This window comes from Sylvia atricapilla, chromosome 5, assembly GCF_009819655.1.
Source record: "Sylvia atricapilla isolate bSylAtr1 chromosome 5, bSylAtr1.pri, whole genome shotgun sequence".
Lineage (NCBI taxonomy): Eukaryota > Metazoa > Chordata > Aves > Passeriformes > Sylviidae > Sylvia > Sylvia atricapilla.
The window spans coordinates 63901670-63919099 of NC_089144.1; the positions used below are offsets into that span (position 1 = coordinate 63901670).

Genomic DNA, 17430 nt, shown 5'->3' on the forward strand with positions numbered 1-17430 from the left:
GAGTAGTAAACCAGTGCAGGCATGGCTCTGGAAGGATCTGTAGTCTTCTCTGGATGCTCATGTTTTGGAGATGAGACTAAGCCTTCTGAGGTCTAGTTTTATGAGCAGGTTAGACAAATGTGCTGTTTGTTTCTCAGTTTATATTGGACAGGAAACTTTGTTAGAAGTTCAGTGTATCAATATGTCTTTTAGAAAGTGCCGTATGTACTGGAGAGTGCGTTTGGGTGGCTGACTTTGAAATGGTAGGTTTTTGCTACTTTTTTACACCTTCCTTAAAAGGTGCTTTAGGTTACTGGCAGTTACTGTAAGCTGGAAATTATTCTTTACAGCTGTTCATATATCCACACATGCTCATTCCTTTTTAGATCTAGAAGGTGGCACAGAATCCTGTAATGATGATGTGCTGGAGTTAAAAACATCAAAATGGCAACTATATTGTGGTCTGGAATCTCTGTGACTGTGTCCTTTAATAATAAATATTCCACTATGAGCATGAAAAAGTTTCTTTTGTTTTTTCCCCTTCAACGAATTACTCTTTCCAGTAGTTGCCTGGTTTTGTTTGTTTGGGTTTTTTTAATTTGATAATTAGTTTTTGACTTATTTATTAAAAGAGTGAAAGGTTTGTATCATGATTTTTTTTTTTCCCAAATACACTTTATTTCGTATAAGGAAGAGAGACTTGTCTTTCCTCTCAGAGGTTTTTGTGTTGTTTTTAGGTACAAGGCTACCTGTCCTAAAATATATTTTATGAAACTATGTGGTAGGATATTGTAACAAATCCTAGATTCTAATAAATATTCCAATACAGAAAAGCCTAAAGATGTCTGGGACTGCTAGGGTAATTGTCAGCTAGCTTGGTGCTTTGCTTGGGCTTCCATTCAAAGAGGAAAAGTATTTGTCTTTGCAGATAAGCTGTGGGCAATTTCTGTCCAAAGCCTTTTTGTAGCTGCTTTTTGCTGTGTGAGTGTATTGCTGAAGGGGCCAGTGCCATGACTTTGTCACTGATTTTTATTGGTAACACAAATCCCTCCCTGATGGGAGAGGAGGAAAATAGTCTTCTTCCATCGACAGCAAACAACAATTAGAGCAATAATTAATCACTAGTTCATTTATAGTCCAGAATGAGCTATGTTTTCATCCAGTTTTTTAAGGCTCTGTATTTTTCTTTAGACTTTGTAGGGAGAAGTGCTGTGTGGTGTGGGTTTTTATTTGGTTGTACTTTGTTTGTTTAAGAAAAGTTAAGAAAGCTTAAGAAATAAACAGGATTCTTCTAAAAGCTGAGAACTGCAAGGAGTCCATTAGCTTTCCTGGTAGACTGTTATAATCTCTACATGCCCTCAGCCCTAAAAAATGCCATCTGAATTCAAGATTCATTTCTGAAATATATAGACCTGTGAATATTGTGGCTTTGTCCTGGAAGATGGGGACCTGCTTGTTGATAGAGCTTGTTCCAGTGTAAGTATTTGTAGGCAGCAGTCAAGACACTTCAACTTTCTGTTCAATACACTGCACTGACATTAAAAGCTTGTTTTATTTTCTCTTCCCCATCCTTAGATCTCTTTCAAAGTGTCCTTTGAGCTCCACCTGCTACTGCCATGTCTTTCCTGAACTGTGCTTTGTGTAGCAGTAGAGGAGTTGTTTCACCAATGCTCTACATATTGTTTCCCCGCTTGCACCTGGTGGCCCCTTTTTGAAAGGAGGATGTCTTGGGGTGTGGGTCAATCTGTTCTCTCAGGGAACAAGAGGTAGGACATGAGGAAATGGCCTCAGGTTGTGCCAGGGGAGGTTTAGGTAGGGTGTTTGGAACAACTTCTTCATCAAAAGGATTGTCAAGCACTGTAACTGGCTGCCCAGGGAAGAGTCACCTGCCCTGGAGGAATTTAAAAGGCATAGACATGATAGTCAGGGATATGGCTGGGGGTGGAATTGGTAGTGGTGGGCTGATGGATAGTTTGCTGATTGAGTGGGAGTATCAGCTTGAGCAGGGATCAGATGAACACAGAGAAAGCAGCAAGAGGGAATATGTGGAGGTGGGTGGTAGGGAGAAGGTTGCAATTTTTTCAGCAGTACTCAGCTCTCAGATTGTCTCAGCTGCCTCCTGCAGTCCTGCTGTGATAGATGACCTGCTGCATGAACTGTGCCCTTAGAAATGCCATGGCCAGGGTGGATTGGTCACTGTTCAGGTGAGTGGGACCATTGCTGGTGGTGTTTGATGCCCAATAACTATCAAACAGCTGCTGGAAGAGATTTCTGACAATCGTGTCCTGTGGCCATGCCTATGGCCACGGCTCTATGGCAGCAGGATGCTACAGAGGGGCTGTGGACACATTCCTTAGCACACAAAATCTGGGATCAGATTTAAGCAGCTGTGGCTCATGAATCCTTTTATTTGTAAGTAAGAAACTATGTCTGTAAATCCTCCTAGTAAGAGTCCTGTGGATCAATACCTCATGATTAGAGGTCACATTTTGTGGTCAAGCAGTGAGCCAACTTTTAGCTTGTCTAGGCTGGTGTCACATTAGTTCTCTGTAGTGTGTAATATGCCTTTCAGACAAGATGTTACATAGTCTAGTGTTTCTAGCACACTGGACTGGCCCAAGCAGATGCTGTTGGGAGAGTTGTATTTATCATCCATACCTGTACACCTGTCAAGAAAACGAACCCTAAACCCACCCCAACCCAAGATGAAAGGCTCATTTGACAATACTGAACAGCATTCGGTTACATTCTTCTCAATTAATTCTTCTCAAACTTCTTGTTAATGGCATTCTGAAACGATAGTTCCATTACTTCATGTAAGGATGATGTCAGGCTTATCCTTACCTCTGTTTTCCTCTTGCCCCTCTAGATTTTGGCATTATGCTGGTCATCTTTAAATGCTCTGAGCTGTGCTCGTGTTTAAGATCAGTATTGTTGGTGCAGAGCACCTTAGCCATTTTGTTAGGTGTATCTTATGTGATGCTCCTTAATTTTGAAAATGTTTATCTTCAGCAGGATGCTGCCTTGTTTTTTCTTCAGTTATGAGTTGTACCTTTTCTACTGTATAAGTGCAAGAAATTTTATTTGTAAGTTTTGTCTAAATACTGATGTCTGTAGATGCAAAAGAGAAGTCAATCAATCTTCTAAACCAATTCATTAAGTCATGTACCAATTCCTTCATCACATAACTTCTATTTTCCCCTTTTCACTTCTGAGAATCTTTAAGCTTTGGTTTTTTTTTTTTTTGTCTTTTTTTTTTTTCCCTATTTTGTCTCAGGGACAGGGAAATTGTCACAGTAGGGAGCCTTTACTCCAACTTGCAGGTCCCTAGGCTAATGTATAGTCATGGTTGGGTTCTGGTCCTTTGCATGGATTGGAAATATCAGGAATTGAGAAGGATCAGGTTCTCTAGTGGGCAGCCCAAATAATAGAATAGGACAAAACTAACTGGAGCTGGTTGGGACCATGGCATGGAAGATCTTCAGCCTTGCATTTTAGGCTTTCCTTGGGCATTGTTCAGCAGGGGAGCTTCCCAAGGAAGAGGAAATCAGTCTGTTCTGGAGGGGAATGGTGTGAACGAGGAATAGCAGAGTATCATCCACACCTCTCCTGCAGATGCATCTGTGAGGGATAGGTTAATGTTAAAGATGGATGTTCAGAGTGAAAAAACTATCAATGGGTGTATAATACCCCTTGTGGAAAATGACCAGTGTCCAAAACATAAAGAATGGCTGAGTGTTAATTTCTGTGGGAAAATGAACAGATTTAGAGCATGTATATGCATACACATGAATGTATATATATGGATATATAAATAAATATAGAAGTACGGTTTCCTAAGGGATTCAAAAGTATCTCGGCTCGAGTTGGCTATTCCTAGTGTAGTGTCAAAGTAAATAAAGCAGCCACTGTGCAGTGTGGCGTGCCAGCAAGGGACTGCACCCCCTTAGGTGAACCTTTTCATTGCAACCCCAGTTTTCACCTATCACTTAGGGAAGACATTAAAATAAAGATTATCTTTGGAGCTCCGGTAGTGGCCAGGGAGGGTCACCTTTTTCCAGGCTGCACATGGTGTGTTAGGCCTATGCACCACTGTGCTTTACACGTTTTGAGCAGATTTTGCTAATGCTTTCCTGAGTGTCTTTTTTCTTATTCTGCCAATTCAAAGTTTTCTATCCACTGCTTTTTTTTGGCCATCATTGGATCTTCCTACCTAGCCTCTCTTACAGTAGGCACTAAACTTCAGCTCCCCAGAGATAAGTAAAAGTATTTTTCTTCAGGCATCCAACTTCATGTCTTACAGTTAGCTCCTTGGAGACAAAGTAAAGCTGGAAATAACGATGCAGATCTATAATGAGCCTTAAAAAAAACCTGTCATTGTTTTAGTTAGGACAAGAAATACACAAATTCAACTGCAATAAATAATGTATTTCATAATATCAGAGTCTCTTCCTCATATCTTGCCCAAGGTGGTGTTGAGATATCTTGTGTGCCCTCTCCAGTAGGTAGGTGACTTATCTAAGACTTCATCTGCCGAAGAGGCCCTTTCCTTTCCCTCAACAAGCTTATTTTTTCCTGCTAGGATTTCTGTCATTTGCATCACATCTTACTCTCATTCTCTCCTGTTCTCAATCCTAGTTCTGTTGTCAGTCCTTTTATTTTTATAAATTTGCTAATCTTTTTTAAAACTCCTGTGTATCATCATCCAATGTCTTTGTTCTGCCTTGGAAGAGATCACTGATCTGCACCGGAGTGCTTGCAGAGAGAGGGAAGAAAACTGGCTTCTCTGGGCTCCAGCTCTCCTCTTGCCTCTCTTTGAAGGTGAATCGCTCATGCTAATGACTCACTACTTCCCTGTGGAATTTTAGTTCATTGTGGTAGTTAAAAGGTAATCAAGTGACAGTGCACAGGGCTTCCCTCCACTTTAGGGGACCTGATGCTGATGATTTATTTATCATTTTTGTTTCAGCAGGAGCTACGAACCCCTGTCAAAGATCAGGGTTCTGCTGTGCCCATGAAGGCTGTGTGATGTAATGGAAAGATGGTCTCTGTCTCGGTGAATTTGCAGTTGAGGCGTTGAAGCTTTGCTTTCATGTGCCAGGAGCGTTTGGGGCTGTTAACTGGAGGAGAAGGGGTGAGCTGGGACACGGGTGCAATAGCAGGTCCTTTGAGAGGTGCTGGGAAGGGGGTCTTTAATGGATTTGTACACTACATTACCTCTGCAGCGGTATGTCAGATGTTAAAAACCCTGGAGTCAAAGGGACAGGTGACAGTAATAGACTTCTCCATTGTTAGCAGGGAGCAATGGTTACAAATTGCGTCCAGGAGCCTGCCAGATAAACAGGTTGAGAGAGAACATGACCAACACGAGAGCAAAGAGTCTTCATTAACATGAGTTCTTCCTGTCATGTGCACAACTGCCTCACGGAGAGGGGGACTGCGGCTGTCTGGATTATGGAAGATCCAGACAAGTGGGCTGCAGAGTAAGCTGTCATGTGCTATGATACCGAGTAATGCAAATCAACTCTGTTCCAGGAAAGCCATTTCCATGTCACCCTCTGCATGAAATTATCTGACTTCAACAAGAGTTTCTTTATGAAGTTAAGAGAATTATTCCTAAGGATTGGAATTTGTCTCTGTCATGGAGAAGTGGCCAGAATGGACTTCAAAGTGCAGTCAGACGATGAGATAATGTGAAACAAGCACTTTTTTTTTTTAATAGCCAACAGCACAGAGGGAGGAATGTATCAGCTTAAAAAGTATATTTCTGTCTGAACCATCCAACCTGCTGTTTTATAAGTAATGCACGGCGTTACTGCATTTTTCAGTGATTAAAGAAGGAAAACACCTCTCAGTCCATTCTGCTCTGGGTTTGACATTTCATGCATACCCAGTGTTGCTATTCCTGTGTGTAGTCAGTTGCTCCGTCTCCTTAGGCTTGAATAGGTGATTCAGAGCTCCAGGAAACCCCAATTGCCTTTGTTTTGCTTTTAATCTGGATGGCACTTGGGAGTAACACTTGAGCCTGCCTTTTTTTAGGCAGTTTTTCAAGTTCAGAGGAATCCTTGAAGTTTGGTTCCTGCAATCCTTTCATCAAGTCTGTTTGAAATTCTGCTTTTCCTTTGGCTTTGTTTGGCATCTCTTCAAGTATCTTCTGTTTCGTAGGAACAATTTTCTGCCTTTGTTAGAGGCCCATGATAGCTTGCTTGGGCTGGTGATGGTAGTAGACGGCTCAAGCACACTGAAAAATGATTGAAGTAATTTTCCCACTCCTCCTTTCTCAGGCCTGTGGTTGCTGAAGGGAATTCTCCTTGTCCTGGGGTAGGCAATATGCTATGCATATTCCTTGCTCTGTCTACTGTGTCTCTTTATGAGATGAACTCACATTATAGAAAGGGCTGAATTACTTGTCTTCTCTGCGAGCTCAACTCTTGTCAGTCCACAGGTGCTCAAGAAGTCATGAATAAGATGCAAAGGAAAAAAGGAGGCTGAGTTTATTTTCTGTATTGCCACAAGGCTTTGAACCCCACTTCTGTACTTCCTCTCACTTCTGTTCATATGTGCACGAGCCCTGAGGTTAGAAGGATTTTCTCTTCTTCCCTTCAGAAATTAATGATGTTTCTCCCTTGTGACTCCAGTTCTGTGCTTTGCTTTTCATGAAAGGGGCTCCAGACACCCTTTGCTTTAATTCTAGCGGTATGAAATCATGCAACAAAGCAGAGCTCTGGACTTACACTATTTAGATGCATGCATGGTGGCTACTCTTGTTCAATTCTGAGGCTTTGCAGCCAGCACCAGAGCTATTTCATGATGTAGCAGATTGTCATTTATTCCTTGAAGCAATCTCACTTCCAGTGGGTCTTTCTATGCTGCTTTGTGTGCCTGGGTCAGCCACCTGCCGGGACATGGGATCACTCCTCCAGAGGTGCTTGTGTGTCACTCTGATCTTGATCAGCCTTCTGGTGTTTGTATTTTTGTAGTGGAGTTTCTCACAGATTTTCATGTAAAGAAAGTGATGTTATAGCATCTGTCCTTCTGTTTACATTCCTCATTTGAGGAGGGACAATTGATAAACTTCTAGTTCGACCACTGAAGTTGGAGAAGTGTGGACCTTCATCCTCCAATCCATAGTCATTGTCCAGAATCTATATAAATCAAAGTAAAAAATAAACTTCCCTCTTTTTACCCTGAAGACTTAACTGCGTACATGTAGTTTATTTTGTGTCCTATGGTGACACTTGTGCTTCCTATGTACCCTAAAGGTTTGAAAATTAAACGTGTCTGTGTGAATTACAATTTAATAGTTCATGGTAGTGGGGGTTTTATTGTTGTTGTCCTTACATGGAAAGATGAGAGAAATGGGGAATGAAAATCTGAACAAGAAAGATAAAGATCTCATCTCCTCATGGCATCACACTACTCCTGCTTTTCAAGTCATGGGGAGCAGGCAGTGTCTCCATTACTAATTTCAAGTTTATCATACACTGTCTGGTATGTACAGACGTCATAGCATCTTTCTTGTAATTAAGGGTCAGACAACATTGTCATTGTCACCCCTGTGCTACAATGGATTAGACTCAGCATAAAATAACTATCTATGAGCTGAAAATAAAGGGAGTGCTGGCTCTTAGTCTGAGAGCACACAAAGTCTAAGTCTGGCTTACTTAATTATAGGTAGGGTCTGCGAGCACCACAAATTAAAGTTGTGTGATGCTGCCATTATATAACTCTGTTTTAAATTGCTTATTGCTTTTTCAAACCCCAAGCAGCTAGGATTGAAGTTTTCAGGGGCTGCTGTCTGTCTTAGGTGGAATTATTGAAAAATTTCAGTTAAAATGAGCTCCATAATTTCTGAGACAAATGCTAAAGGAAAATGTTTGGTTTTATTTTGGGAATCTCTTGGGGGTTGGGGTTTTTTCATTATTTTATTATTCTTAGGAAGTGATATTCTGATTTTCATATTAGCTTTAAAGCAGCGTTTCAGTATTTGGTGAGAGGAGGTGGGATTTTGTCAGTGGATGTACTTTTTGCCTTTCTCATGCAAATTTGGGCAAATTTTAAGTCTTTGAAAAACTGGAGTTAGCACACGTTCCCTGGAATCTCTTCTGTTTATCCATGATTTTAAGTTAATGTTTCTGATTCTGTCTTTGCTAAGCACAGTCCCACAGTTTTTGTGTGTGGAGTGCAGATGCGGCAGCAGGTCCCTGAGAGCAGGGACTGAGAGAAGCCTTTCTCTGCTGGGATTGTGTTGGGGTGTCAGCAGCAATGAGGTTTGGGCACAAGAACTGCGAGTGGGGAGCCTGTACAAACAGTCTGATAGGAGTGAGGGTAGGCAAGGAGAAACTGGGATCAATTGCTGCATGAAGGAAGGTGAATGGCTGATACAAACCGGTGTGGGACTGTGTTGGGAAGGGATCATTTGTGGAGCTCATGATAGGAGGTGCTGCAGGGTCTGGGTGAGGGTGGCAATGCAGTCAGCTCCAGCCAGAAGCTGAGGCCGGTGGCAGCTCCATGGATGAGGAAGAACAGGGGTGTGGTGATACTGCCAGAGGAGCAGATGAGGGCTCGCTGGTAAGGTGTCAGCACCCAGGAAGAAGCATTTTGGCATAGGAACTCTTCAATTTTGCTGGTTTTTCTCTCTGAGGAAGTATTGAGACTCTCTCTCTGCAGGCTGTGCCTCACAGCCCATCCCTCATGTGAAAGACAACCTGCCTCTTCTGTCAGCTCTTCCATTAGCTCACTTGGCAAGGGTCTCTGCCATAGTCTAGGGTCTTTTGATGACCCCTGTGGATGCAAAATGATGCAATATGATCTATTTTTAATGATGATTTTTTTTTAATGAGAACTTGCAAAGAAAATTGCAATAAGAACACATCGTTGAGGTTGTGAGGTCAAGCCCACACAAGTTAGGAAATTCCACACAAGTTAGGAAATTCCCTGCTGTGGACCATTAATTCAGGCTCTCTGAACACCCTGAAATGATCTCTGGTGCTCTGATCACGTATATCTCTGGTCTATAGGACCTCTGCCACATTCAGTGCACTAGACGGATGGTGGCTCCTTGGTGTTAACTTAAAAATGAATAAATAGAATTAGTTCATGTGGTGTGTAATCATGAGTTCTGAGCATTTACCCAGAACTGTCTCTAGGGAGGTGAGTTGTCCCTGCAGTGTGTCACCACTGCTTATTTGAGATCACAAGGGGGAACATGCCTGGAGTTTGCTCCAGTTACTTTGTCCCTGCTTTGGTACCTGCCACGTGTATGCTGACAGGCTGCTCTCAAAAAGGGGGATAGGCCTGTGTTCCCACCTCACCTTCAGTTAAGGGAGATGTCTCTGGCCCTAAAGCACTGGCAGGCATTGAGCTTCTTGAAGCAGTTTTGTTTTTCCCAGGGCTTTCCTGGCAGGGGGAAACCTCCTGCCAGCTGCTTCTTAATGGCACTCAGGGGCTCTAAATGTGCTGTTGCTGTTGCACAACGTGGTACAAGAGCTGAACTCTAAAACCAGTTCCCTGGCAGCAATGGACACTGGGCAAGTTATTTGATAGACCACAACTACATGGAATAAAATATGGAAGGCAGCTGAAATTGGTAGGTTCCAGAGGGAATGCAATGTGGCTTTGCCTGCACCCACACCACTACCTGATGTGCTGCTAAATAACATGTTGGGACTTCAGCCACCATAGCACTGCAACCCCTTTTTGGCCCTTTGAAATAATGGGCCAGTGGCCTAAACAGTACCTTCTTTATGTCAATGAAGAGACAGAATGATCAGACTGCCAAGCAGACTTTTCTCCCTCAACTGAAATATGAAATTGCTTCCTGCATCCATACAATTCTTCCCAATGTGTAGGAACAGCTGAGGTGCATACAAAAACTGATGCCACGTTTTCTGCAAATGGAGCTGCATCACTAGGATATGAACTTGCATAACAATTAGGAAGGCTGGTAGGGTTGAAACTTCATGTCCTTTTAATTAAGATCTCAATTTGCAAAATTAAGAGATGTAATTAGTTGAGGAGAGAGGGGAAAAAAAGTCATGAAATTTTGCTGCTGTTTCTGAACACCGTGTTTCTAGCAATGCACCTGTTTCTGTGAACTTCAGTCTTCCTGTCTGAAACAAGAACATCTATGGCCTTGAGGTGGTACCATTTTCTTCTATGTGCCCCACAATGGCTATCTGAATAAAGAGGCACATGAAGAAACTACTCCTTAATAAAGGCATGGTGCCAGTGAGTGAAAGTGTGGCTTGGTGTGTGGTTGGGAGATGAGCTGGGCCTAGCTATCAGCTCTGACCCAGCTGTTCTGTAGACATCATGTATGGCCTCATGGAAGCACCAGACCTCAGATCTGCTGTGGACAATCCTCCTGGTGAGGAGACTCCTCTTTGTGCTCATGTGGGATGGAGCTCCCACCTCCTTTCCCATAGTTATATATTGCTATAAGGAGCCAACAGCCTCTGCTGCTGTTGACCTCCGTTGTTTTGTTTAAAGGTGTTGAGCCAACAAAGAAGGGATGAAGCTGTGGATTTATGACTCTTGTTCATTTGCCCTTTATTTGGAAAAGGCACCACCCAGTGTGAAGAGGTTGCACTCTGAGAGAGGTGATGAAATATTGTCATTGACCTGCTGTACAGACCATCTGTCTCTTGCAGGGCTACTCTGGAATATGGTGAAGAGTGTTGCTTTTTCTGTGTGGGCTTTTTCATTTAATTGGCCTTGACTCACTGCTAATTTTTTAGAACTTAAATCAAAGCAACCCCCAAAACTTTAAATACACTGTGACAACCTGAAGCCTTATTACAACCAATCTCTTGAGATGATCAGTTCTCTTAAGAGACATGAAAGAAATTGTTTGACAGACCAGAATAGTATGGATTAAAAGATGATAGTTAGCAGATAAATGAGGCATAAATTTAATACTGGGCATATAATCTTGCCTTTTTGCACACTGTTCTTGAGGCATTAGCAAATATTTCAATGAAATAATGTCCTATGATCATTTAGGTTTTGCAGCTGGAAAACATCTGCCCCTGTGGAGGCAGATGGTGCAAGTGTGTGCAATGTCTCTCTTTTTCTTGTGCAATTATGTCAAAATTAAGGCTCTGCGAGTGCATGCAAGTGATTAAGGAGAGCAAGTGTTACATGTAAGTTCTCATTATCCCTGAAACTGTTATTACAGCCCTGGAAATTCATGGTTTAAAAAGTATAGATTGTTGAGCTTGAAAATTAAATTGCAGTACTCAAATATCCTTATCCCAAACTGACTAAAGTGTCTCTTGAAGATTAATTTCAGTTCATTCTTGGAGGTATACTTGTGGATATTCAGGATCTCTTTTTGGTGTATAGTAATAATTCCATATTCTGAGCTTGATATTCTAAACATCCAAGTGTATTTTCATTCAGCAAATCACTCCTTTTCCACCAGAGGTACTGCTGGGTAACAGTAATGGGCAATTTGGTAGCCTGTGTTGACCAAGGAACAGGGATTTACTTTCCCCATTTTTCTCTCTTCTGCTTTCTGAGAGACTGTCTTTTGGGGATGGACAGCTGATTTAATTTTGTGGTTTTGTTTTTTTTTCTTTCAATGAGTACACTTTCTGGAGGTAATAATCAGCACGGGCTGGGTCCTTCTGGGATGGTATTCACTTTGACTGCAATACTCACCCACTTGCAAGACCCGTTTTCTGTGTGTTCTTTTGTCAGAATGGGACCCAATAATGATTTTCTCCCTTAAATATCCTGAGGAGCAGACAAGAGGAAAGACTTAAGTGATGGCAGCTCTCCAGTGACCCTGCTGCAGTATTCATAATGCAACATTTCCCAGAAGGGCTGAGCGCTGAAAGTCTGTAGCCAGCTTTGGGAGGATGTTTTGGTGAGACCGGGCTCCCAGGGATGCTGGTATATTTTCTATATTTTTTTCATGAGCCATCATTGTAATGCTGGGGAGGCTGCTTTTATTTTGGGCATTATCACTACTTTGTGAGCAAAATACATCCCAGTGTTAACTGGAATATGTATATAGAGGCAAATAGGTAAAAATGCATGGTGATTGTCTCTTGTTTGTCAGGAATGATTTCCATTTTCTCAGCAAAATACTTTGTTTTCCCAGTCAGTCTTGCAAAATAATGCACCTCCCAACTCACAACAATGAGATTAAAAAATATCACTTTTTTTTTTAATCTCTGTGTCTCGATTTATAGCTTTTTAGATGTTATTAGGTTGTGTATTACTTGGGTGTAGAAGGAATGACACACTTTCTGTATTGGGAAAAATTTGAGGTAATTTCAACAGGATGTTGAACCCAGGGTGCAGAATTGGAAACTGTAATCTTGTCTGCTACACAAATAGATGACCCTTAATGGTAGACTACATAATACTTTTTCTTTCAGCACTCATCAGTACTGACCTGGCTGGACAGATGGCTAGTTCTATTGATTACATATCCTTCACAACTTATATTAATTGTCTGATTCTCCTTTCGGTTTGTTTTTGGGTTGTTATTTTTTTTTTTTGGGGGGGGGGGGGGGGGGGGGGGGGAGGTTGTTTTTTTGTTGTTGTTGTTTTTGGTTTGGTTTGATTTTTTTTGTTTGGTTGGTTTTTTTTTTTTTTTGTTTTTGGGGGTTTGTTTTGGTTTTTTTTGATTGGGGGTTTTTTGGGTGTGGTTTTGGGGTGGGTTTTTTGTGGGTTTTTTGTGGGGTTTTTTTGTTTGTTTCTTTGGGGTTTTGGGGTGTTTTTTTTTTTATTTCTTTTTGTTCCACTGTGTTTTGTGGAGAAAAGTTAGTATTTCAGAGAGGTTATATCTGCCATGCTGGCCTACAGGAATGTATTTGGCATATTAACTTTCTTTTAACAGTTGTGTTTAATATATACAGAGAGCATTTTGCTCTCAGAGGCCATCTGAATGTCTTCAAAGGGTTATTGAATTGTTTATTGATCTGCTTCATTGCTGCTGTTCTCTGGTTCTTTTTGATGTCTTGTCACTTAATTCAAATGCCAAGCTTTAATTTAAGAGTAGTGCAGGAAGCTGTACTTGTGTAAATATTAGGGTATGTTTCTCTTTTGAGTGAGGATGTACTAGATTGTCCAGTAAATATTGCTGCCATCAGAATTTTATCTTTTTCCTGCCCCTCACTTTGCACAGGCTCATTCTTCTGTTCCCCTGAAGAAATCTGAGATGTCTGGGGTTTTATCTTTTAGGTTTTATAAAAGTCTAATCTCTTATTATGCAATTAGAAGCTTACAGACTAGTTCCCTGATTAAGAAAATAAATTTGATTAATTTTCTTTTCTTTCCTTTAATGTTTTCCAGATATTTTTCTTACATTTGTTAAATTTACTAGCTGAAAGTGTCTGTAGGTTCCCTCTCCCCACCCCCCATTGATTTATTCTATCACATTTTGAAGATTTTTAGATTTCTGGACTAGACAATCATCAGTGTCAAGGAGTTCCATAGTTAGTGAACCTATTTCTTGGAAAAGTGTTTCTTTTTAATCCTGCCACCTGACCATCCATTTGTAGATTTTCGTAGTATATTTTAAATTTTTGGGTAATAACTCTTAATTTATTTTTTAAGCTTTGCATGATATTAAATATATTTATCATAACCCCTGCATCAGTTGCTTCTTTTTCCTATGATGGAGATTATGGCCTGTTAGCTTATTTCTTGTACACAAGTGGCTCCATGACTTTGGTTTGCTTGATCGCCTCTTCGTATTTATTCTATTCCTACATTTTCCATTTGATTTGGCCTTTCTAGTGCATTTGGCTGATCTTCTACCGTCACTGTGTACCCACAGCAACAGCAGGAGGTCTCCTGATACCAGATGAATTTTGGTGATAAGGTAATGTAGAAGTGTGTTAAATGGCAGAGTGAGAATAAGGCTCCCCCCTGGTGATAAGGCAGGCTTGGAGCTGTTTCATTTAGATGTACAGCTTCTCCAGACAAATGGCTTGGCCTGCAGGGCCACTCTGCCTGTTTGCACTTACCCAGACTCTAGCCCACCTTCCCTTCCCAGCAACAAAACCTGGACAGCTTTTCCCAGTGCACTTAGGATGCAGCTCTGACTTACTGGCCAAGTGTGTGTCATAGGGGTGCTGAGTGACCAAATCACATAAATTGGCATGTTTGAGTCATCAGCCTCTTCTGGCTCAAAAGGCAGAGGTTTGTGCCACAAAGCTGTCAGAGACATGTATTGCTGGTCTTCACTGTGTGTTATACAGGACAATTTTCCTTCTCCTTTTTGCTTTTCCTTTTTTTCAAGAAGTCCATAAGCCACTCCTTCCTCTCTCTCTCCCCCACCCAGAATACTGAGAATGAGTGGAAATGTTGCAGAGATGGGGGAAACTTTTAATGTTGAAGGCTGCAGAAAGTAAGATGCTGCATTAGAAATTATCAAAGTTAAGGCTACGTGTGCAGTGTTAGATCCTTCTTTTGTGCATGCTGCCGCTTCAGTCTTTGGTCACTTGCATACTGTTTTCTTTTCTGTAAAACATCAGGTATTTCAACAACACCAGAAATGTAAAATCATAGAGTAGAGCTAGATGTGTTTATTGATGAGATTCTTTTTTTCTCCTGCTGACTTCACCCTTTTGTTGTTATATTTCAGTCTGTAGCTTGATGACACAGCTTCTCTCTCCCATCTCATTGAAAACTGTTGTTCCCTACCTTTCGAAAACCTACTTCGAATGTAACTGAATAAAAAGCAGTAGAAAAAAACCACATTAGTGGGGGAAAAGGAAAGCAAATCCTCAGCTGCATGAAGCTGCCAGTAATGTTCAGAAGTTGACAATAATGAACTGTTCATCTAAGTAAAAATAGTCTTTACAGTCTCTGTGTTTCTTGCCTTGTGAAACAATACTGTTTTGGTTTTTTTCTTTTAAAATATTTGGTGATCATATAACTTACTTTGTCTAGTGTAAGCCTCTGTTGCAGCCACTCTTCACTTTGCTGTACATGAAAACCAGGAGTCTATAGACCGTCTGGTGTGCAGTGAAATGAGCAGTTAACTGCAGCCCAGCCTGGTGTTTTGTGATCTGCCATGTATTTTACAGTGAAAACATCATGATAGCAAACTGGAAAATTGACAGCTTTTCATCGACAGCAATTTTAATCTTTTTCACTGTTTACATACTGAGGATGAGGACTTTGCTATGACACAAAGACACTTCAGGAAGATTATAAACAGCAGCAGCACCAGAAAAAAAAAATCCTCTTTTTGGGAATGAAAATGCATCACATAAGGCTGTTTTGTCATTTTAAAGTTAAAATGTTTCTTTTCCCAAGAGAATTAGCTGAGGAAAATCTCATATTTTTTAAAGCAGTTAAGTAGCCAAGCAGTCAATAATATGTATAAAATGTGTAATAAATGTTGACTTCTGTGCCTTTACTCCACGATACCGTGTCATACTTGACATAATGTCCTTGCATAGACACTGAACACATCATTTCTCTTGGGTTTGTGAGAGGGTTTGTGTTTGTAAAGGTTTGTACTGCCCCATTAAAAAAAGAAAATGGTTGCTATTCAAAAATTATTAAACCTCTATCTCCTGATTATGATTTTTGTAAAATACCTTCACAAAAGAAAATCCATTAAGAAAATAGGTACTGTGTTGCAGGAAACCTCAGCAAACAGAAGTGCTCAACTAAAGTTGTGTCTTTGGGTAATCAAAGCTGCTGCTGCTAGCTCCTGCACTTTCAGGTTTCACTAATTGAAGTCCATTGACTTAAATCCATTGTTTGTATTAAGAAAGGGGGAGGGGAGGAAAAAGAAAGGCTCTGGGTTTGGGTTTTTCTTTTTTCCACTATTGTCCCTGTCAACATGCCACAGTTTCATCTGAAATAAGGGATGCATGAAGCTTTTCAGTCTGGGTTTTGCTTCCCTGTATTTTTATATTTGCTTAATTTGCTGACTGGCAGCTCTGAAAAAATCACTTAATCAGCATATCTGGCCCAAATACTAGGCTTGACTTGAACATACTGACAGGGTCTTGGCTCATGGACAGCTGAGACTAGTTCGAATTTTTGTTCTGTGATCTGTATAGGTAGAGGTGATGGAAGAAGAAAATAATAATCTGAAAACCTGTCTTGTTCCTTTCCCAGCAGTGCCACAGAAGTCAAGCCCCAAATGCTTCTTTTGATCTCGTTTGTAACCTCATGTAGCTTTGGAGAGTCACTTCTGCCTTACAAGACCCTCTGTGGGAAGAGGAGCAGCTCTCTAATTCCACTGCTCAATTTTGCAGGCTTGTCGTTGAGTCACTTGATCCTTTTGCCCTCTCTGAAGCACCAGTGTCTTACATTTACTTCTGTGACCTGAGGAGCTCCTAAGCAGTGTTATCACATTGGCAGTTCTGTCTGACCAACACAGACAGCAGCTTCTCCCTCTCTGAATGCAGGGAAGTCATCTGAACTAGTTACTGTGGCAAGTCCTATCATAACAAGATCCAAAATTGACTTCCTACGTTATTTTTCCCAGGTACTCCACATCTGCATTCTCCAAACTCAGCAGAGTAGGGATCCGACATCCTCCGCCTCTTCCTTTCATTGGAAACCTGCTCTTCTTCCGTGAGGTAGGATATGGTTTTCTTTGTATCAGTCAAAGTGATGGGAAGAGTGGATGGGAGGCAGGAGGAATTGAAGGGAATCCTACAGTTGACTGGTACCACCTCTTCAGGCATGCCTCTCTGGGAAGGACAAGCAAAACTCAGCTTTTTGAATGAATTGGTAGAAGCAGCTGTATGTAAGCAGCTCTAATTCCAGGGTAAAGTAAACTTGAGGGAAAGAAAATGTGTAAGCTCCTGCAGTTAATTACTTGAGCTCTTCCAAGAAAGTTCATGCCCTCAGTGAAACGAACTTAGTTATGTGAATAGAACAGATTATGTTAACTAGCCCCAACTGGTTTGTTCTTACAGTGGTTTTGGCTCTTACAACCTTTCTGTTTGTTTGCACTTTTGTTGATTGTACACATTCATTTTAAAGCCTTTAATGTTGCTTTCTCCCAAGCAGTAACTGGAATTAGGCACTGCTGAATGTTGTTGCTCTGTGCCACAAATATTAGGGCTGTGAGGATGGGGAAGTGGTGGCATTTTGCCTCCAGACTTCATTCCCTTATTTTTCTCACCCATCCTCTTTCAGTAGACTGCTAATGCTGTGCTTTGTTCCTTGTTCCATTTCAGTGGTATTGCTGAAGGTCCGAGACACCTTTATAATGAGAGGCCACCATTTTTCTGGTTGTATCTTTCAGTAAAATCTCTCCAGCGTGTGTCTGCTGCAGCCCAACAACTTTTCAGGGAATCTGGGCCAGCTCCAGCTGCTACCCAGTTTTCCCTGTTAAGTGCATGGTCATCAATATCCATGCTAAGATTTGAATTATTAATGAGAATATATTGCCTCTTACCTTGGTCTTCATGGTGATTGTTCAATCAATATCTGACTCATTATTAGATAAAACCCTTT

General features: G+C 41.1%; 1 protein-coding gene across 4 annotated transcripts in view; it reads left to right on the top strand.

The window, feature by feature from the left end:
* TBXAS1 (thromboxane A synthase 1) overlaps nt 1–17430 on the top strand; it is a 230242-nt gene that overhangs the window by 38867 nt on the left and 173945 nt on the right. For 3 of the 4 annotated variants that reach the window (XM_066319778.1, XM_066319777.1, XM_066319781.1), the window contains one exon: nt 16451–16544. In XM_066319778.1, coding sequence (XP_066175875.1) covers nt 16451–16544 — 94 coding nt within the window. Of the gene's footprint in view, nt 1–16450; nt 16545–17430 lie in introns of those variants that run through there. The other variant, XM_066319780.1, reaches the window with a different exon arrangement.